The following is a 20,040-nucleotide window of genomic DNA, read 5'->3' on the forward strand; positions in this document are numbered from 1 at the left end:
AGACTTTACCAGATTTTAGCCTTACATCCGATCCCCAGAATAAACCTCTCTTATCAATCTAGGTTTCTGAGTCTAGAAATTCCTTTACAGAGGATCTCTGCGCCGCCACTAGACCTTATTGAACTCCCTGACCACCAGAAACTCTAATTTGATTTGGGTCCCCCAAATCCAAACCTCATCATGGTCTCAAAGAGCCAGGGCTGGAGGCAGAGTTTAGGCTGAGGGCAGGATCTGATCCCCAGGGTCAGATTCATAGACCCCTGGGGAGCCCAACACTTGCCAATCGGGAGGGTGCAGGGGACACACCGAGGCTGACACCTCACGCTTCCCTGGGGATCTTTCCCAGGTTCTGGGGCCAGAATCAGCATCAAAACAGCAAGAATTGTTCCATCTGTCACAATGTGACTGCCCCCACTCCTCCCCCACAGCACGGGGCCAGCAAGGAGGCAGCACCCACAAAGAGGAAGGGGAAGTTTGGGGACCTCAGAGCAGAGCCAGCCCTGCTCGCGCCCTGTGCCCCCGTTCGGGTCGGCCAGCACCCCCCTCCCACTGGGACCACCATGAGCCCCGCCCTCTCTGCCCTGCTGTGCCTCGGTGAGTCCTAAGAAGCCCCCACAATGAAGGGGACTTTACAGAGCCCCAGGTTCAGCCCACTCCACCCCCATGTTGGGGAGGGGGGGAGAAGGGGCCTGACAAAATGGGTATCAGCCAGCAAGATGGGGGAGCGGGGAGGAGCTGGAAGCCCCGGGGCGGGGGGGGGGTCTCTTAGCCAGGCTCTGGGTCCTATCTCCTTGCTCGGGGGAGAGGGAGTGTGGGGGGGCTGGGTAGGGAGAGACAGGGGGCTGACTAACAGTAATCTGGGTCCTCTCTGCCAGGGCTGTGTCTGGGCCACAGGATGAGGGCACAGGCAGGTGAGTCCTTTCCCCTCCCCCCAGAGGAGACAACTCCCCAGGAGACGGAGGTGGGGGGTCTGGGCTGGACTGGGCTTGAAGGGGGGACCCAGTTCAGGGGAAGCATAGACAGGAGGATCCCCTGGAGCTGACACCTCTCATTCCCTTCCAGACAAGCTCCCCAGACCCTCCCTCAGGGCAGAGAATGGGTCCCTGGGGCCCCTAAGGAGAAGGGTGACCTTCAGGTGCCGGGGGTCACTGGGGGCTGCTGAATACTTCCTGGAGAATAAGATGGGACGTAACTTAAAAATTATCGGCTCCGAGCTGTCACAGGAAGTTGAGGTCGAGTTTTCCATCCCATTGATGATACTGAATGACACAGGGACCTACTCCTGCGGCTACAGAACAGCGTCCCTCTGGTCAGAGCTCAGTGACCCCCTGGAACTGGTGGCCACGGGTGAGGAAGTCCCGGTCACTCCTTCCCGCAGGCAGGGCTGGCGCGGGGTCCCAGCAGCCCCTGAGCTCCTCCCCAGCCCAGCCTGGTCCCGAGCTGCCCTCTGACCCTGCCCCTCTGTCCTTTTCCTTATCCCTGCCTCTGTTCTCCCTCTAGGGCTAAAAGTAGGGGAAAGGAGTCAGCATTTATGGAGCACCTACTGTGTGCCAAGCCCTTTACATTATTATGCCATGAGATCCTTACAATAACTGCCAGCTGAATCCCATCTTACAGAGGCAAACAGAGAGGAAGTGACTAGCCGAGATCATCTTCCTGGAAAGTGTTTGAGGCTGGATTTAAACTCAGGACCTTCCTGATTTCAGGTCAGCGTTTTGGCCTCTGCACCATCAGCTGCCTCAGTCAGGTCCCATTTGGGGACCAAGTAGAGGCAGGAGGTTCAGCTTAGGGCGCAGGAGTCCAGACAGAGATGATGGGCCATCTCCCCCTCCCAGCCCTGACCCTCTCAAGCCAGAGAAGAATAGAGGGGCGGGCTGCTACTCTGTGCCCTCCCCCAGCCCACTCCTAGGCACAGGGAGGGGAGGGGCTGTATCTTCTGGGTAGCCCCAGGGGTCTCTGTAGGAGGGCAGGGTAGAAGGGAACCAGGAATCCCAGACAAACTATCATCCTTCCCAGGGAACTGTCCAGGGTCCACAGTGAGAGCTGCCTCTGCTTGGGGGTGGTGGCCAGCCCACTTGGGTCATAACTGGCCATAACTCTGCCCCCGTTGGGACCCCCGCCCCCTCGGCAGAGAGATTCTATAGAGAGGACCAGGCCTGGGGCTCCCAGCCCCCTGCCAGGGAGGAAGCCTCCCGGGCCATCACTCCTTCCCCAGAACTGACCCACATTTGGTCTGCCTCCGAATCTGTCTCTCTTCCCTGCCTCCTGTCTTTCTGTGTCTTTTTCTGACTGTCACTCTCTGTATCTCCCTCTCTAGCCCCAGACCTCTCCCCATCCTTCCCTCCCTCCCTCCCTTCATCCTTCTTTATCTCTCTCTTTCCCTTTTCTTGTGTCTCTCCCTGTCCCTCTCCCTCTCTCTCTCCCTTCCTCTCTCTCTCTGTCTCTCGCCACTCTCTTTCCTTCTCTCTCTCCCTGCCCTCTGGCTTTTTCCCTCCCCCTACTCAATCATCCCCTTTCCTTTTTTCCCCCAGAGGTTTCTAAGACCCTTTTTCTACCCCAAAACCTGCAAAATTTGCTTTTTTCTGGATGTGGATTAAAACTCCAGTCCATCCTGGGGTCCAGGAAGGCCCAAGCCAGCCCCGCCAGCAGCCAGATCTGTCCCCCCCAAAGGAGAAGCCTTCCAGCCCTAACTCCGGCCCCTCCTCCCACAGACCGCCATGACCCACCCTCCCTCTCGGCCTGGCCCAGCTTCGCAGTGGTCAAAGGACAGGCCGTGACCCTCCGGTGCCAGTCTGAGAAGTGATATGACCGCTCTGCCCCGTACAAGGATGGAGAACAAGTCACCAAAGCCCCGGCCCAGCTCCATACATGGGGGTGTCAGGCCAATTTCTCCATTCCTGCCGTGAACTCTACCCACAGAGGGACGTACCGATGCTACAGCTTTCAGAGTCACTTCCCCTATGAGTGGTCGGCCCCCAGTAACCCCCTGGAGCTCAGGGTCACAGGTGAGAGACCCCAGCCCTTCCTTCCAGCCCTCCTAAGCTCCCTTCCTGGGACACCATGCTGCCTGCTCTGTTACCTGCCCCAGAAGGCCCCAAGGGCCAGGAAGGCTAGGGGGAGGCTCAGAGGGAGGGAGAGAGGGTCTGGACAATGGGTGGAGCTCCGAGAAGGCCCCAGACTCTGTGGACTCTGCTCCCTGGCCCCTCTAGACCCCTCCCCATTGGCTGCCAGTCCAGTTACTGCTCCCGTTACTTTGAACTGCTCCCGACTCAGGGTCAGGGCAAACCCCAATATAACCAGGGACCTGTCCGTCCATTGCTGTTGATTCCTAATCAGGAAAGTGCACTGAGAAGTCGGTCCTTCTCACTGTAAACCCATCTGTGCTGAAATCTTTGCAAAAATATCCTCACAGGATTATAAAGTAATATGGGAGGCAACTAGGTAGTACATTGGAGAGAGCAGACAAAAGAGACAGAGGATGAAGAAAGCTAGGAGAAACCCAGAAATTTGCATCAACCCCCAACATCCAAACACAATTCCAAATGACTCATGGAGAATTAAGCGATTCTTGTCGAGAGAGAGTGGATAGACTCAGAAAATAGGTCAAAAGAGATTTTCTTTTGAATGTGGAAAATAGGGAGATTTATTTTACATGATTCTACATATTATAATGAGCTTTGTTTTTCCTACTTTCTCACTGGGTAGTGAATGGAAAGAAAGGAGGGGAAAAAATTGAAGCTGGAAACAAAATAAAATTGAATTTGAAAATAAGATTCTAAGCCGGGGGGGGGGGGGGGTACATGAAGAATGACTTAGTCAGACTTGGGCTAAAGGAATGCCATTTTAGAAACTGTAGAGAGTGGTTTGGAGAGACGATGATGCACCTGCAGTTATCCAGGGGAGAGGTGATGAGGACATGAACTAACTATGAATTGTAACTGGGTGGATGATAGGATGGGGATGGATGAGAGAGATGTAATGGAATGAGAACTGGAAAAAATAAGTAAATGATTGACATAAGGGGTCGGGTGGAAAAACTCCCTGAGATGCTGACTCTAGGTGCCTGGGGTGCCTTCCAGAGAAATAAGAAACATTATTGTGACATGAGAGAGTAAATCTATTTTGTCCAAGATGACTTGGAGATAGTCACAAACATGCAAAGAGAACTGTCAAACTGGCAGGTAGTGGTGGGGTTCTGGGGCTCAGCAAAGAGATTGAAGTTGGTGACATAGACCTGGGAGTCATGTGCATGGAGAAGCTAAATGAACACTTGGTGAGATTACTGAGAATTTAAAGAGAGAAAAGAAGGCACCACAGACAGTCTTGGGCAAAAAGCAAGCAGCCTCCCTCCCCCGTCATCCCAGAGGTCATTCATCCAGCCTCACTAGGGCCTTTTCTCATCCACCACCATGGCTCCAGCACTTGGTCGTTCTACTACTGAGGCCATCTGTATCCCCTTTTATCTGTGGGGGAAGGGGGCTCCTGAGTCTCAAACCCTCTGGGAGGGGCCCACTCCTTCATAAGGGAAACTCCCAGAGAAGTAATCTCATTCAATTGGAGACCTTGGTCAGGGGCATAATCACCCCTCTCTGTTGAGTTGAAGATTAGTCCTTTGAACTGCTTCCGACTCTGGGTCAGGGACCTGTCCATCCATTGCTGTCAATTCCTAATCAGGAAAGTGCACTGAGAAGTCGGTGCTTCTCATTGTAAACCCATCTGTGCTAAAAAAAATCTTTGCAAAAATATCCTCACAGGATTATAAAGTTATATGGGAGGCAACTAGGTAGTACATTGGAGAGAGCAGACAAAAGAGACAGAGGATGGAGAAAGCAGGAGAAACCCAAAAATTTGCATCAACCCCCAGCATCCAAACACAGTTCCACATGCCTCATGGGGAATTAAGCGATCCCTGTCAAGAGAGAGTGGATAGACTCAGAAAATAGGTCAAAAGACATTTTCTTTTGAACATGGAAAATAGGGAGATTTATTCTACATGATTATACATATTATAATGAACTTTGTTTTTCCTACTTTTCCACTGGGCAGTGAATGGAAAGAAAGGAGGGGGAAAAATTGAAGCTGGAAACAAAATAAAATTGAATTTGAAAATAAGATTCTAAGCCGGGGGGGGGGGGCGGGGAGGACATGAAGAATGACTTAGTCAGAACTGGGCTAAAGGAATGCCATTTTAGAAACTGTAGAAAGTGGTTTGGAGAGACAATGATGCACCTGCAGTTATCCAGGGGAGAGGTGATGAGGACATGAACTAACTATGAATTGTAACTGGGTGGATGATAGGATGGGGATGGGTGAGAGAGATGTAATGGAATGAAAATTGGAAAAAAATAAGTAAATGATTGACATAAGGGATCAGGAGGAGAAACACCCTGAGATGCTGCTGACTCTAGGTGCCTGGGGTGCCTTCCAAAGAAATAAGAAACATTATTGTGACATGAGACAATAAATGTATTTTGTCCAAGATGACTTGAAGATGGCCACAAACATGCAAATAGAACTGTCAAACTGGCAGGTAGTGGTGGGGTTCTAGGGCTCAGCAAAGAGATTGAAGTTGGTGACATAGACCTGGGAGTCATGTGCATGGAGAAGCTAAATGAACACTTAGGGAGATCACTGAGAGTTTAAAGAGAGAAAAGAAGGCACCACAGACAGTCTTGAGCAGCAAACAGTTCAAGAGTGTGATATGGAAGCGTATCCTGCAAAAATGACTTAGGAAGTATATGGAGTTGGCGGGGAGGAGGGCCACATGACAACAGAATCACAGAAACCCAGGGAGGAGAGACCTCCTGGGAGGAGGGATTGGTCAATAGCATTCAGGACAGGAGAAAGAACTCAAAAAGGATGGATAGCAAGAAAAGAGATTCCACTGAGAAGAAAAGAGATAACTGACAACTTTGGAGAAAACAGTTTCAATGGAGTGAAGATGTCAGGAGCCAGAGAGAAAGGAGAGGGGAAATGAGTGAAAAAGAGAGAAAGTCATAAACAAAAATGGTCTTACCCAGGAGATTGCCTATAAACAAAGGACACCTAAAGGGAACAGTAGAGTCAGGGCCGATTTAGATTTGTTTTTCAGAATTTTCAGAAGAATTCCTCCTCAGAATGGAGGGCGTATTTGTAGGCAGCTAGGAAGCAACCAAGAGATAGGGAGGAATTAATTCCAGGAGGGAAGGAATGACTAGGGAAAAATTGCCCAGAAAAGATGGAAGGGGGTCTGATCCAAGACATATGGAGGGCATTGGTTTTGACAAGGGAAAAGTCCATTCCTTCCAGGGACACCTTAGTAAAGGAAAAGAGTAATCACTTACTCTTTTCTAGTGAGGAGACTGTTGGAGGCTCTTATCAGGAGGGAACTCAGGAGGCAGCTTTTGTGACGCCTGTACAATAGAAGAATCGCCTACTCTCAGCCCTCTGAGCATCCCTTCTCCGTTCAGAAGACAGAGCAGAGGAGAACAGAGTGGAGTTCTCCTTTTGGCTTGGGGAGTGAGGGAGAAAAAGGAAGCGTTTACCTATGGGCCATCTCCTCGCGGGAGCTGTCCATTTCTTCCTCTCAGGAGCTGTCCATGGTTGCCAGGGGTGAGGTTTGTACCTGTGAGCCATTTCTTCCTCTCGGGAGCTGTCCAGGGTTGCCATGGGGGAAATCTTTACCTGTGAGCCATTTCTTCCTCTCAGGAGTGTCTGTACCTGTGAGCCATTTCTTCCTCTCAGGAACTCCAGGGTGGCCATGGGGGAAGTCTGTACCTGAGAGCCATTTCTTCCGCTCAGGAGCTGTCCAAGGTTGCCTTAAGTGGGAGCTTGTTCCTGAGAGTGGAATATCCTTGCCTGTACTTTTCTGAGCCCAAATAGGACCTAGAAGATCCTACTCCATCACCTTCAGAAATACCCCCTTGTTAAAAGCTACTAAAATAAAACTAGTTGCTTAATGGATTCTACAGACCATAAGTTATACTTCTAACAAAACTGTAAACTTGGACCTCTGGATACACTGCAATGTTATATCCTAGCCTGTGAAGTAGAGAAGCACGCATAGTCGGGACATCAAGAAGCAGTTGTTAAGTACCTACTGTATGCCCCACATTGTGCTAATTGTTTGGGATGCAAAGAAAATAATAAACTCGTGTCTCCTCCCCAGGGAGGTGATAGTCTGATGGGGAAGACAACATGCAAATGGTTATATACATACCGGATATAGACAGGATTGGTTTGGAGCAATCTTCAGGGAAGGCTTTAACGTTAAAGAAGCTTAAGAAAGGTTCCCTGCAGAAGGTGGGGTTTGAGCTGGGACTGGAAGGTAGCAGGAAAGGCCTATTGTTGTTGAAAAATGCCTTTTCTTCCTAGTTAATTCCAAAAATATGTCCCTCTGTTCGTGACTGAATCCTCTATGAAACATTTTGCATTTAAACCTAGTTCCAGAAATCCCTTATGTAATTAAAAAGATCATCATTGATCATTAATCAAGCAATAAGAATTCAGCTAGGTGGTGCAGTGGATAGAGCACCAGCCCTGAAGTCAGGAGGACCTGAGTTCAAATCTGGCCTCACACATTTAATACTTCCTAGCTGTGTGACTCTGAGCAAGTCACTTAACCCCAATTGCCTCAGAAAAAAAAATAAAAAAACAGACAAAAAGAATTCATCATTGGCTTACATTCACAGTTAATTCATAGAAAATAGATTTATTTTTATTTTTATTTTCATACATTTTACATTTCCGTGAATTATCTTGTAAAAGAAGCTCACTAACTTGTAAGTTGAATGGAATTCTCTTCATGAGTCACCCTGTGTGTGGCGCTATCTACCCTGCTGAGGAACAGGTGGTTCCGTGGATAGAGCCTCAGAACTGGAGTCAGGAAGACTTGAGTTAGTATCCAACCTCAGAAACCTCCAGAACTTGTCTCCTTAGGGGAGTCACTTCATCCCTAAAGCTGCCTCAGTGGAATAGCACCTTCCTCCCAGGGGGACTTTGAGGATAAAGTGAGATAATGCTCCTAAAGGGTCTGGCACATAGTAGGCTCAGTCAATTCTGGTTTCTCTGTGCTCTCCTCCCAAGCACCAGCAGCTAAATATTTTGAATATCAGGAGAATGCATATCTACCTTCATCCTTAACTACTGATATGGTAAATTAATAAGTATGCTGAAATATTCAATAGATTGTATTACAGAGAGCATGTGCAAACACTTGTATCTCTAGTCTAAAGCCCTTAGCTGACTGATTAGATGGATTCATTCATTGTGGCATGCCACTAGCATAGCCCTCTCTTTTTAGTCCTCTCTTTTCTTATTAAGAGTGAAGAAAAATTATTATGATCTTCATCATTATCAAGATGACATGTGCTGTATGGGACTACCTGCCATCGAGGGGAGGGGGTGGAGGGAAGGAGGGGAAAAGTTGAAACTGAAATTTTTGCAAGGATCAATTTCTTGGGTCTTCTCCTTCGTTTCAAGGGTCTGCTCCATCTCTCTGCAATGGACAAGGTGAATGCGGCTCGTTGGCACCCATCTGATTCCTTCTCCACCTGTAGAGATACAAGCAAACCCTCTCCCCCAAGCAGTTAGCCTATCTGGCCCATTCTATTCACCACTTTCTGGGTCTCTCCATATCACTTGGCGATGATCTAAAGATAGTGGAGCTGCTCGCACTGGACATTGCCCTTCCGGTGGGTTATAAAACCTCTCTGCCGGAGCTAGTGCATCTTTGTCAAAAATCAAGAAGTTAATAGTATAAAGTGCTAGATTTAGTAGTTCTCTAGGGTTACCTGTGGCTCCCCCTTTCTTTTGTTTTTGGAGCAGTCTTAATGTCTCTGTTGAAAAATTACCCATGCACATGCTTTGTATATAAAAAGCTATAATAATAAAAAAAATTTTAAAGAGGATGTGTAATAAATATTCAAATAAATTTGATCTCTCAGAGCTGCCTCTTCTGGCTTGGGAGGCAGTCCTACAAGGCAGCTTAAAATGATCAAGTAATTCCTGAGCAATGTTGGGTATGTGAGGAGAAGTGACTCACAGATTGTAGAATTTGTTCCCATCACAGAAGTCTACTCCCATCCCCCACACCAAGCAACCATTCCCAGGATTTGGAACAATCACTTACAAACAGTTTCCACAAGCCAGGAGAACACCCATGTTGTCCTGGATTCCTGGATTTCTCATGGGAAAGTGTCAGGCCCTAAACTGATTGTATTGTCATCCACCTTCCCCTTCCCTTCCCATTTATGATCTGTGGGCAACACAGGAGAACTGCCAGTTTGCAAACTGTATTCCTCATTCCGAAAGTGATTAATTAAACCGCTGCTTGTTCTCTAAACACTGGACCATTTTCCCAGAGTCACGAGTCCGTTTGTGTGGCCGTTTCACTGCTTCAACTCACACTTCACTTATGACCCAAGTTTTTGATCGAGCCTGTTTTTCACTGTGAGATCCTTCTCTTGATGGGGATCATATTTGTCGTTAATGGATCAATTTGGTGAGACCTGTTTTGTTTTTGCGCACGGGTTGGCTTTTGCGTGCGTCTTTTCTCTTTTAGAAATGCATGTCCGGCTATGGACCGCAAGGTCCAGGTTCTGTCCATTTTATTTCTGTAAGAATTGCTTATGTGGTTAGTTTTGTGTGTGGTTCAAACCAGTTGAAACGAGCAGTTTCATCGCATGCTCGGTTAGAATTGTGAAATGTTTACTCCTGTACCCTAAGTGAATTGCTAACTGTGGGTTATTTGCGTTTGCGTTGTTACATTATCACATTCCTTTATGCGGTCCTTGTGTTTGTGTACAATGTCTACTCGGTAATTGAGTGCTATTATTTTCTTTGCGTGTTCACCTTTAAAATGGGACAGATGTGTGGTAAAGACAAAAGGGAAGGTCGGGCAGGTCTCAGAACAAACGTGTGCCTTTCAAATGCATAAGAAACATCGTTCCGACTGTCCCTGCTGCTGCCAAGATTGGGTTGAGTTGACTAGTGATGACCCTAAACTTTGTTGGCCTTGTGGGAACAGTTTGGATCAAATCAAATTAGAGTATTTAAGGCAGAAGCTAAAGAATAAGGACTTCATCCAATTGATCAGTGATGAACAGAACCAGCTACATCCAGAGAAAGAACACTGGGAAATGAGTGTGGACAGCTTATATTTCTGGTTTTATTCCCAGGTTATTTTTACCTTTCTGAATCCGATTTTTCTTGTGCAACAAGAGAACTGTATAAACATGTATCCATGTATTGTATTTAAGATACATTTTAACATGTTTAACATGTATGAGATTGCCTGCCATCTAGGGGAGGGGGTGGAGGGAAGGAAGGGAAAAGTTGGAACAGAAGTTATTGCAAGGGTCAGTGCTGAAAAATTATTCATGAGAAATGAATGTAAACTGTTTGCATTTTGGTTTTTCTTCCCGGATTATTTCTACCTTCTGAATCCAATTCTTCCTGTGCAGCAAGAGAACTGCTTGGCTCTGCACAAGTATATTGTATCTAGGATATACTGTAACCTATTCAACATGTAAAGGACGGCTTGCCATCTGGGAGAGGGGGTGTAGGGAGGGAGGAAAAGTCGGAACAGCAGTGAGTGCCAGGGATAATGTTGTAAAAAATTACCCAGGCATGGGTTCTGTCAATAAAAAGCTATAATAATTTTTCAAAAGAATAAGGAACTCAGTCTCTTGAATGGGACCGCTATAATAAAGAGTATTCAGAGGCAAAGGAAAGAGAACTAGGTCCAAATTAGAGTCATGGAAGAGCAGTTAATGCTGCTGCAATATCCAGAGCATCTGTAGCCCCCGACCCTCATTCTCTGCTTCAACTTGTACCACCTTGAGCCACTCATTTCATGGTGGTTGACCTCTGACCTTGTTCTCCATCCCATTGCCCCTGAAAGCCAAATCATATTTGCTTTTCTCTGGAAAGATAAAATCATATTTACTTTTCCCTGGGAAGGTGCCAATTCACCTGGACTTCCCGGACACAGGGATTCACTGAGTCACCGACTTATTTCTCACAGATATTAAAGCAGGACTTGTCCCCGTGAGATTTTAAGGACTCTGTTCTCCTCCAGATTTTTGATGCTCTCCTCCTTTGTTCCCCCTCCCAAGACCTTTCTGTTCCGTGTATCTCCTTGGTGGTTTACGAGCAAGAAGCCCTGTTCTCCCTCTGTAAAGTTCCTAGGACGTCTCCTCTCTGCCTCCGGCCTTTGCCTAGACTTAAAGCTATCCCTCGGTTCCCTGTACCCCCCACCTACCGTCAGCTCTGTCTGTGGGGCTGTTGTCCTCCCTGGATCCCTGACTTTTCGGGTATTGGCCTCCCCCTTTATGAACTCCTACAAGCTTCTGTATCTGAGCTCCTGGCTCTTTCCACAGAAGCTCAAAAGCATGGAACTGTTTGTCCTTGGGGCGGGGCCCCTCACTGAGGCAGAATGGAAGGAGATTTTCTCCTTTAAGGATTTCCAGGGTTTGGGGGTCCCCTCTTCCGTTTGATGATTGATCCTTTGCACCAGGTGAGTTTAAACATAAAAGACATTAAACAGAATCTCCAACATGTGGGAGTCCTGGGGGACTTTGAAGAATAACTCCGTGGAGCCCGTGGCACCTCCCGGGTCTGACCCATCTCCAAGCTCCCACAGAGCCGCCTCCTGCCTCCTTCAGGCCCTTAGGAACAAGTTGTGCTCACCCTCCCATTCTGCCATGGAAAGTTGGCTTCTTCTCTCCAGCACCAGTGGTTACCCTCAACCGGGCTTAGGCCGCTGCCAGAAAGGTTTTGCCAGATGTGGCCATGAGGGGGCGAAAGGGACCCAGCAAAGGGAGGCCAGGTGTTTGGGGGCTGGGGGGCTCCCAGGGAGAGGCCTGAACTGCCGTCCAAGGTACTGCCTGAGACACGCAGGGAGAAGCACTGACCCCTTAGATGGACCTTTGCTTCTTGAGTGGGGCTTTGGGCCTTCTCCACTTCCTTGCATTGACAAGATTCTCCTGGGCCCAGATCCTGTAGCAGATCAGATGGCCAGGTTACCATGGCAACCTCTGAGCTAGTTTTTCCTCCATAAAAGAACCTACTTGTCCCCCCTTCTCTGAGGCCTCATCAGAAACGCCCCCATTATGTAGGGCACAAACCCTCCAGGCCCCTCGCCTGCCTTAGGCATCCTTGCCCTTCTTAATGGCCGCTTCCTCTAAGGAACTTAACCTTTGTCTTCCTCCCTGTTAATGGCTAAAAGTCCCTTTGGGAGATGAGTCTCCTCCCAGCAGTGTCCCAAACTCTTTGCCTCTGGCTTTGAAAAAGGGCTAAGGCTCCAATTCTTTTGAGGCACCTTGCAAACCCAGTCCTGAGCCCCAATAAGTTTGGGGTCCAATCGCACAGCCCAGCAGCCACAGGGGGCGCCACAGCTTCCTGGAGCCACAGAATTGTCTGACTTGTGAACCCCAAGGGTAGATGAGCAGCTGGAGCACTGGAGGAGCAGCTTCTCCCTGAGCGTCCCATACACCCCAAAAGGAGGCATCGTGTCCTGGAACCTGACCCTCCAGTCTGGGGCCAGCGGGGAGTCCCAGGCCTCCCATCCACAGAAGGCAGAGGCCCAGGCAGTCCTAAGGATGGGATGGAGTCGACAAATTCTTGGGGAAACTATAGAACAGACCTCCCCCCCCCGGGCCCTAAGGCAGCAGCCCCCCCCATCAGCCCCTTATTTGGAATTTTAGCTTTAACCCCTTAGTGACCAGCACCCGGGAAGGCTCTGTTGGGCTGGGGATTGAGCCCAGTCTCAGAGAGACAGGACTGGGGGCAGGTTCAGGCTGAGGTCAGGACCTGGTCCCCAGGGTCAGATTTGTAGACCCCTGAGGAGCCCAACTCCTGCCAATTGGGAGGGGGCGGGGGACACACTGAGGCTGACACCTCACGCTTCCCCGGGGACTCTCCCAGGTTCTGGGGCCAGAATCAGCATCAAAAAAGCAAGAATTGTTCCATCTGTCACAAGGTGACTGCCCCCACCCCTCCCCCACAGAACGGGGCCATCAAGGAGGCAGCACCCACAAAGAGGAAGGGGAAGTTTGGGAACCTCAGAGCAGAGCCGGCCCTGCTCGCATCCTATACCTCAGTCTGGGTCGGCCAGCAGCCCCCTCCCACTGAGACCACCATGAGCCCCGCCCTCTCTGCCCTGCTGTGCCTCGGTGAGTCCTAAGAAGCCTCCACGATGGAGGGGACTTAATAGAGCCCCAGGTCCCACCTGCCCCACCCCTATTTTGTGAGGAAGAAGGGGCTGACAAGTCAGAGATCAGCCAGCAAGATGGGGGAGAGGGGAGGAGCTGGAAGCCCTGGAGGTGGGGTCCCTGAGCTAGGCCCCGGGTCCTGTCTCCTTGCTCCGTGGGCCAGGGGGCTGGGTGGGGAGGGTGTGGGGGCTGATGGACAGTAATCAGGGTCCTCTCTGCCAGGACTGTGTCTGGGCCACAGGATGAGGGCGCAGGCAGGTGAGTCCTTCCCCCTTTCCCCCCTCTCTTTCTCCCCTTCCCCACCCTAGAGCAAACAGCTCCCCAGGAGAGGGAGGTGGAGGGTCTGGGCTGGACTGGCAGGGTTTGAAGGGGGGACCCAGTTCAGGAGAGCATAGACAGGGGGATCCCCTGGAGCTGACACCTCTCATTCCCTTCCAGACGAGCTCCCCAGACCCTCCCTCAGGGCAGAGAATGGGTCCCTGGGGCCCCTAAGGAGAAGGGTGACCTTCAGGTGCCGGGGGTCACCGGGGGCTGCTGAATACTTCCTGGTGAAATATCTGGGATCTGGATTCCAACCTATCGGCTCCGAGCCGTCACAGGAAGTTGAGGTCGAGTTTTCCATCCCACGGATGACACTGAATCACATAGGGAACTACTCCTGCCGCTACAGAACAGCGTCCCTCTGGTCAGAGCGCAGTGACCCCCTGGAGTTGGTGCTTACGGGTGAGGAAGTCCCGGTCACTCTGACCCTCAGGCAAGGCTGGCGCGGGGTCCCAGCAGCCCCTGAGCTCCTCCCCAGCCCAGCCTGGTCCCGAGCTGCCCTCTGATCCTGCCCTTCTGTTCTCTCCCTTGTCCCTGCCTCTGCTCTCCCCTGGGGTTAGAAGTGGGGGAAGGGAGTGAGCATTTATGCAGCACCTACTGTGTGCCAAGCCCTTTACATTACTGTCCCATGATAACTCTGACTGATGGGGGGGGGCAGAGGGAGGGGTGGGAACTGAAGCAAACACAGAGGAAGTGACTAGCCCGGGATCAACTCACTGGGAAATGTCTGAGGCTGGATTTGAACTCAGGACCTTCCTGACTCCAGGCCAGGGCTCCAGACTCTGCACCTCCAGCTGCCTCAGTCAGGTCCCATCTTGGGCCAGAGTGGAGGCGGGAGGTTCAGCTCGGGGCTCAGGAGCCCAGACAAAGCTGGTGCTTCCCTCTCTCAAGCCAGAGGAGAGGGGAGGGGCCGGCTGCTGCTCTGTGCCCTCCCCCAGGCCAGACCTGGAGGGGGGAGAGAAAGGGGGGGTCTCCTCTGGGTAGCCCCAGGGGTCTCTGTGGGAGGTCGGGATAAAAGGGAACCGGGAATCCCAGCCAAGCCTCTTATCGTCCTTCCCAGGGACCTGCCCGGGGTCCGCAGGGACAGCAGCCTCTGATTGGGGGTGACAGCCAGCCCACTCGGGCCATAACCGGCCATAACTGCCCCCTCTACAACCCTCCCCCAAGGCAGAGATTCTATGAGAGAGGACCAGGGCCTGGGGCTCCCAGCCCCCTGCCAGGGAGGTGACCGAGGCTCCTTTCCCAGAACTGAGCCAGATTTGTCTGTCTCTCTGTGTCTCTCTGTCTCTCTCTTCTTTCCCTCTCTCTGTCTCTGTCTGTCTCTGTCTCTGTCTCTGTCTCTGTCTCTGTGTCTCTCTCCGTGTCTATCTCTCTTCTTTCCTTCTCTTTGTCTGTCTCTGTCTCTCCCCCCCTCTCTGTCTGTCTCTCTGTCTCTCTGTCTCTCTCTCTCTCCCCCCCTCCCTCTTTCTCTCTCTCTCTCACTGTCTCTTTTCTCCCCCTTTCTCTCTCTGTCTCTCTGTCTCTCTTCTTTCCCTCTCTCTGTCTCTGTCTGTCTCTGTCTCTGTCTCTCTCTCTGTCTGTCTCTGTCTCTGTCTCTGTCTATCTCTCTCTCTCCATGTCTATCTCTCTTCTTTCCTTCTCTCTGTCTGTCTCTCTGTCTCTCTGTCTCTCTCTCTCTTCCCCCCCCTTCCTCTCTCTCTCTCTCTCTCTCTCTCTCTCTCTCTCTCTCTCTCTCTCTCTCTGTCTCTCTCTATCTCTCTCTCTGTCTCTCCCAATCTCTTTCTCTGTCTCTCTCTCTCTCTCTCTCTCTCTCCCTACCCACTTTCCTTCCCCTCCCCCCCAGGTTTCCAAGACCATTCTTCTACCTGAAAAGTTGGGAGATTTCCTTTCTTCCTTCAGCCCCAGGCTGGGGTCTATGTAGACAAAGGCCACACCCCCAGCAGCCAGATCTGCCCCCACCCTGAAAGAGAAGCCTTAGAGCCCTAACTTCCGCCTCTGTTCCCCCAGGTATATATCCTTCACCCTCCCTCTCAGCCTGGCCCAACTCCACGGTGGCCTCAGGACACAATGTGACCCTCCAGTGCCGTTCCCAGCTGTCCCATGACCGGTGTGTCCTGTACAAGGACGGAGCACAGGTCACCCAGGCCACGGCCCAGCCCCATGCAAGGGGCTCTCAGGCCAATTTCTCCATCCCTGCGGTGAACTCCACCCACGGAGGGACGTACCGATGCTACAGCCTTCAGAGTCGCTCCCCCCATCAGTGGTCATCCCCCAGTAACCTCCTGGAGCTCAGGGTCACAGGTGAGAGACCCTGGCCCTTCCGCTCCCTCCCAGCCCTCCCTGGTCCTGGGGAACAAGACTGCCTGCTCAGGCCCAGTCCCAGGGGCCCCCAGGGGCCAGGAGGGCTGGGGGGAGGTTCAGAGGGAGGCAGGGAGGGTCTGGGCAATGGGTCATGCTCAGAGAAGACCCCAAGACTCTGGGGCCTCTGCTCTCTGGCCCCTCTAGACCCCTCCCCATTGGCTGCCAGTCCAGTTACCCACACAGACAATATCTCCAGGAAAGGGGCTTGATGATGGCAAAGTAGGCTGGAGGTGACTGAGTGGGGAAGAGTAATACACACAAACCCTTCAACCTTTCCCCTCTTTGTTTCAGGAACCTCAAAGGATCCTCCCCACCCCCACAGCCCTGGAGACACCCGAGCTCTGACCCCCTCCCCACCCAGTGAGTAACAGGCATCCTCAGCACAGGGAGGGAGTCTCTGTTCCTCTCCTGCTCCTGCAGCCTAAGTCAGGGCCGAGTCCCCCCTGTCTCAGAGCGTGAGGAGGGATGGGGGCCTGGGACACAGGCAGGAGGAACTCCAGGCTGGGGAAGGACGAAGATCCCGGCTGCCAGGAAGGGGCTGAGGAGGTGGGAGCAGAGAAGGAGGAGGCAGCCCCAAGCCTGCTCCCTTCTCTCTCTTCCCCATCAGCCCCCGGGGCCTCCCCCCCTTCCCCCCCCCCCCCGTCACCCAAACAGCCATAGCAGGGACTATGGGGAGGGGGCTCTGCTTCTGCCATCCCTGGCATGGCCAGGCTCACACAGAGAGGAAGTGGCTGAGGTGGGATCTGAACTTGGCTCTTCCTCCCCACAAGCTTCATGCTCTGCCCACTCTCCAAGCTGTTCTCAACATGGCGGGAGATGAAGAAGGAGGGGGAGGAGAGGAAGTGAGGGCAAGGGGAAGAGGGACCTGGGCCTGACTCGGGGGCCAGCACAGGAAGCCCTGAGGGGGATGAGGAAGGGGGAGGCTGCCTCAGTCCCTCCCTCAGGCTCCTCTCCCAGGGCCCCGCCCTCAGCCCCTTCCACAGCCTCCCAGCCAGGGACAGGGGCTGGGGCCTAGCCTGGGGTGGGAGGAATCTTACCCCCGCCATAGGGTTTCAAGATTAGAGGCCTTGTCCCTCTCCCAGTGACTTCTCTCCCCTCCCAGGTCCTGCAGCCCAGGATTACACGCTGGGCAACGTCATCCGCCTCGGTCTGGCCGGGCTGGTGCTCGTCCTCCTGGGGGTCCTGCTGGCTGAAGCCTGGAATAGCTGCAGGGGACGCCCAGGGGGAGTGCCCGCATCTTCTGACAGAAGGGAAGACGGGGCTGGGGGGCCCTGAAGGCTCGGATCCCAAATACTCCAGGAATCCTGCCCACACCCAGACAGAGGAAGGGCCCAGCATGTGGGGGGTCTACACCAATCTCATCATTGGGTGGCGAGTGTCCACACCATCCCCATCAAGGGCCCCTTTAGTCAAATCCCTCTAGATGGTGCTCAAAGGAGCTTCTGGACAAGAAATCTATCTTCTGAAGATCAGGCTTGCCCAACTTTGAATATATGTGTAAACAGTAAGGAACCGGATTGATAGAGGACCAGGAAGTGTGTTAACATTGTCCTCCCCGGCCAGCTGGGGTGATGAGGGAGAGGCTCTTTGCTTCTAGATAAAAAATAAAAAGCTCAGTCCTGCATCTATAAGTATGATAACCCTGACTCCCCCAAGAGCACAGTCTACTTTTTGCAAGAACCATAAATAAAGCAACGTCCTTGTGCAAAAATGTTGGCAGCAGCTCTTTTTGTGGTAACGAAGAATTGGAAAATAAGTCGGTGCCCAGCAGTTGGGGAATAGCTGGACAAGCTGTGGGACATGAAGGTCTTTTGCTCTATTTTATTGCTCTATATTATTGCTCTATAAAAACTGATGAACCAGCCAATTTATTAGAAAGTCCTGGGAAGATTTACACTAATTGATGGCGAGCCAGACAAGCAGGACCAGGGATACATTGCAGCAAGATGTGCCACGATCGACTCTGAAAGACTTGTTCTTCTCGGTGGTTCATTGATCCAGAGACATCCCACTAGACTTTGCACAGGAAATGCCATCTGCACCCAGAAAAAATCTAAGGAGACTGAATGTAAATCAACACATGCCATGTTCACTTCTTTTTTTTCATTGTTTTATCTCTCCTATGTTTTTTTGTTTTGTTTTGTTTCTTCCCTTTTGCTCTGATTCTTTTCTCCCAACATGATTCATAAAACAATGTGGTTAAAAATAAGAAATAAAAGAAAGTGTGATCCCATGAGTGTGTGGCTTTGGGTGAGGGAAAATGAATGCTTGCTCTTAAATCTGGCAGAGTTGAGGGAAATCAGGAGACCTAGATTGAAAGCTGAGAAAACTGTGATGACAGCATTCCTGAGAAGCTTCTCTGACCACTTTGGGCCTCAAACCCAAGCTATTTGGGACAAAACTGAAAGATATGTTGAACATCCAGAAGTCAGGTCTACAATTCCATGCAGCAAAAGACTTGGGCTGAAAAAACTAGTTCTGTGTGTGGGACAGCAACTTTCATACCAATTCATATCAGAGACTCTCAAGGGAAAAAGAAAAAAATAAGGATTTATTACCATTTGGGGAGGAAGGGCAACTCCCAACAGACAAGGTTTCAGTAGAGGAACGCAAAGCACAAGCTGCAAAAATCAAAATTTATCGCCCCTATATGCAGCACTCCCCCAAATATTCTGCCACTTTCTAGGGGAGTCCAAGCTTACACCCTAAATGCAGAAAGTCTATCCCAGGAACAAAAGATTACTAATAAATAACAAACTCTTTAACCATTAGGTGCTTAAATGCTAATTAAGAGGTTGGGGAACAGGGAGGGAAATGTTCATCTAAGACACTTGAACACCTGCAGCTTCCAGCTATACCTCAACCTGTTATTGCAAAGTCTCAGGTCACACTTAGGGCATAGGTGAAGGCCACATTCCCATGAAATGTCTTCACTGAGTTTATCCCATTCATCTCCAAAAAACACAGAAGGAATAAATTCGTTCTTATCCCAAAAGTTAGGATCTTTGGGTTTGTGAAAGACTAGATTGCTATAGTTGACTATTCTGTCTTGTGAACCTAACCTTTTCCACTGATGCACTAATCTATTTCTTAGCCAATACCAAATGGTTTTGGTGACTGCTGCTTTATAATATAATTTTAGATCAGGTACAGCTAGGCCACCTTCATTTGATTTTTTTCATTAATTCCCTTGAGATTCTGGACTTTTTATTGTTCCATATGAATTTTGTTATTATTTTTTCTAGATCATTTTTTAAATTTAATATTTATTTAATAATTACTTTATATTGACACTCGTTTCTGTTCCGATTTTTTTCCCTCCCTCCCTCCCTCCCTCCCTCCCTCCGCCCCCTCCCCTAGATGGCAAGCAGTCCTTTATATGTTGGATATGTTGCAGTATATCCTAGATACAATATATGTTTGCAGAACCGAACAGTTCTCTTGTTGCATAGGGAGAATTGGATTCAGAAGGTATAAATAACGCGGGAAGAAAAACAAAAATGCAGATAGTTCACATCCGTTTCCCAGTGTTCTTTCTTTGGATGTAGCTGCTTTTGTCCATCATTTATCAATTGAGACTCAGGTCTCTTTGTCAAAGAAATCCACTTCCATCAAAATATGTCCTCATACAATATCGTTGTCGAAGTGTATAATGATCTCCTGGTTCTGCTCATTTCACTTAACATCAGTTCATGTAAGTCTCGCCAGTCCTCTCTGTATTCATCCTGCTGGTCATTTCTTACAGAACAATAATATTCCATAACATTCATATACCACAATTTACCCAAACATTCTCCAATGGATGGGCATCCATTCATTTTCCAGTTTCTAGCCACTACAAACAGGGCTGCTACAAACATTTTGGCACATACAGGTCCCTTTCCCTTCTTTAGTATTTCTTTGGGATATAAGCCCAATAGAAACACTGCTGGATCAAAGGGTATGCACAATTTGATAGTTTTTTGGGCATAATTCCAGATTGCTCTCCAGAACGGTTGGATTCGTTCACAACTCCACCAACAATGCATTAGTGTCCCAGGTTTCCCGCATCCCCTCCAACATTCATCATTATTTTTTCCTGTCATCTTAGCCCATCTGACAGGTGTGTAGTGGTATCTCAGAGTTGTCTTAATTTGCATTTCTCTGATCAATAATGATTTGGAAC

General features: G+C 50.1%; 1 protein-coding gene across 1 annotated transcript; it reads left to right on the top strand.

Moving 5' to 3' along the window:
• The first annotated feature begins 312 nt into the window (after positions 1-312).
• On the top strand, positions 313-18,108 carry LOC127556504 (platelet glycoprotein VI-like). Its single transcript, XM_051989701.1, is given in 6 exon segments — positions 313-594; positions 876-911; positions 1,063-1,347; positions 2,712-3,005; positions 16,167-16,235; positions 16,978-18,108. Coding segments are annotated over 6 exon segments (891 nt in total). The 5' UTR covers positions 313-560; the 3' UTR covers positions 17,151-18,108.
• The last annotated feature ends 1,932 nt before the right edge of the window (positions 18,109-20,040 follow it).

Source organism: Antechinus flavipes, chromosome 3 (assembly GCF_016432865.1).
Source record: "Antechinus flavipes isolate AdamAnt ecotype Samford, QLD, Australia chromosome 3, AdamAnt_v2, whole genome shotgun sequence".
Classification (NCBI taxonomy): Eukaryota; Metazoa; Chordata; class Mammalia; order Dasyuromorphia; family Dasyuridae; genus Antechinus; species Antechinus flavipes.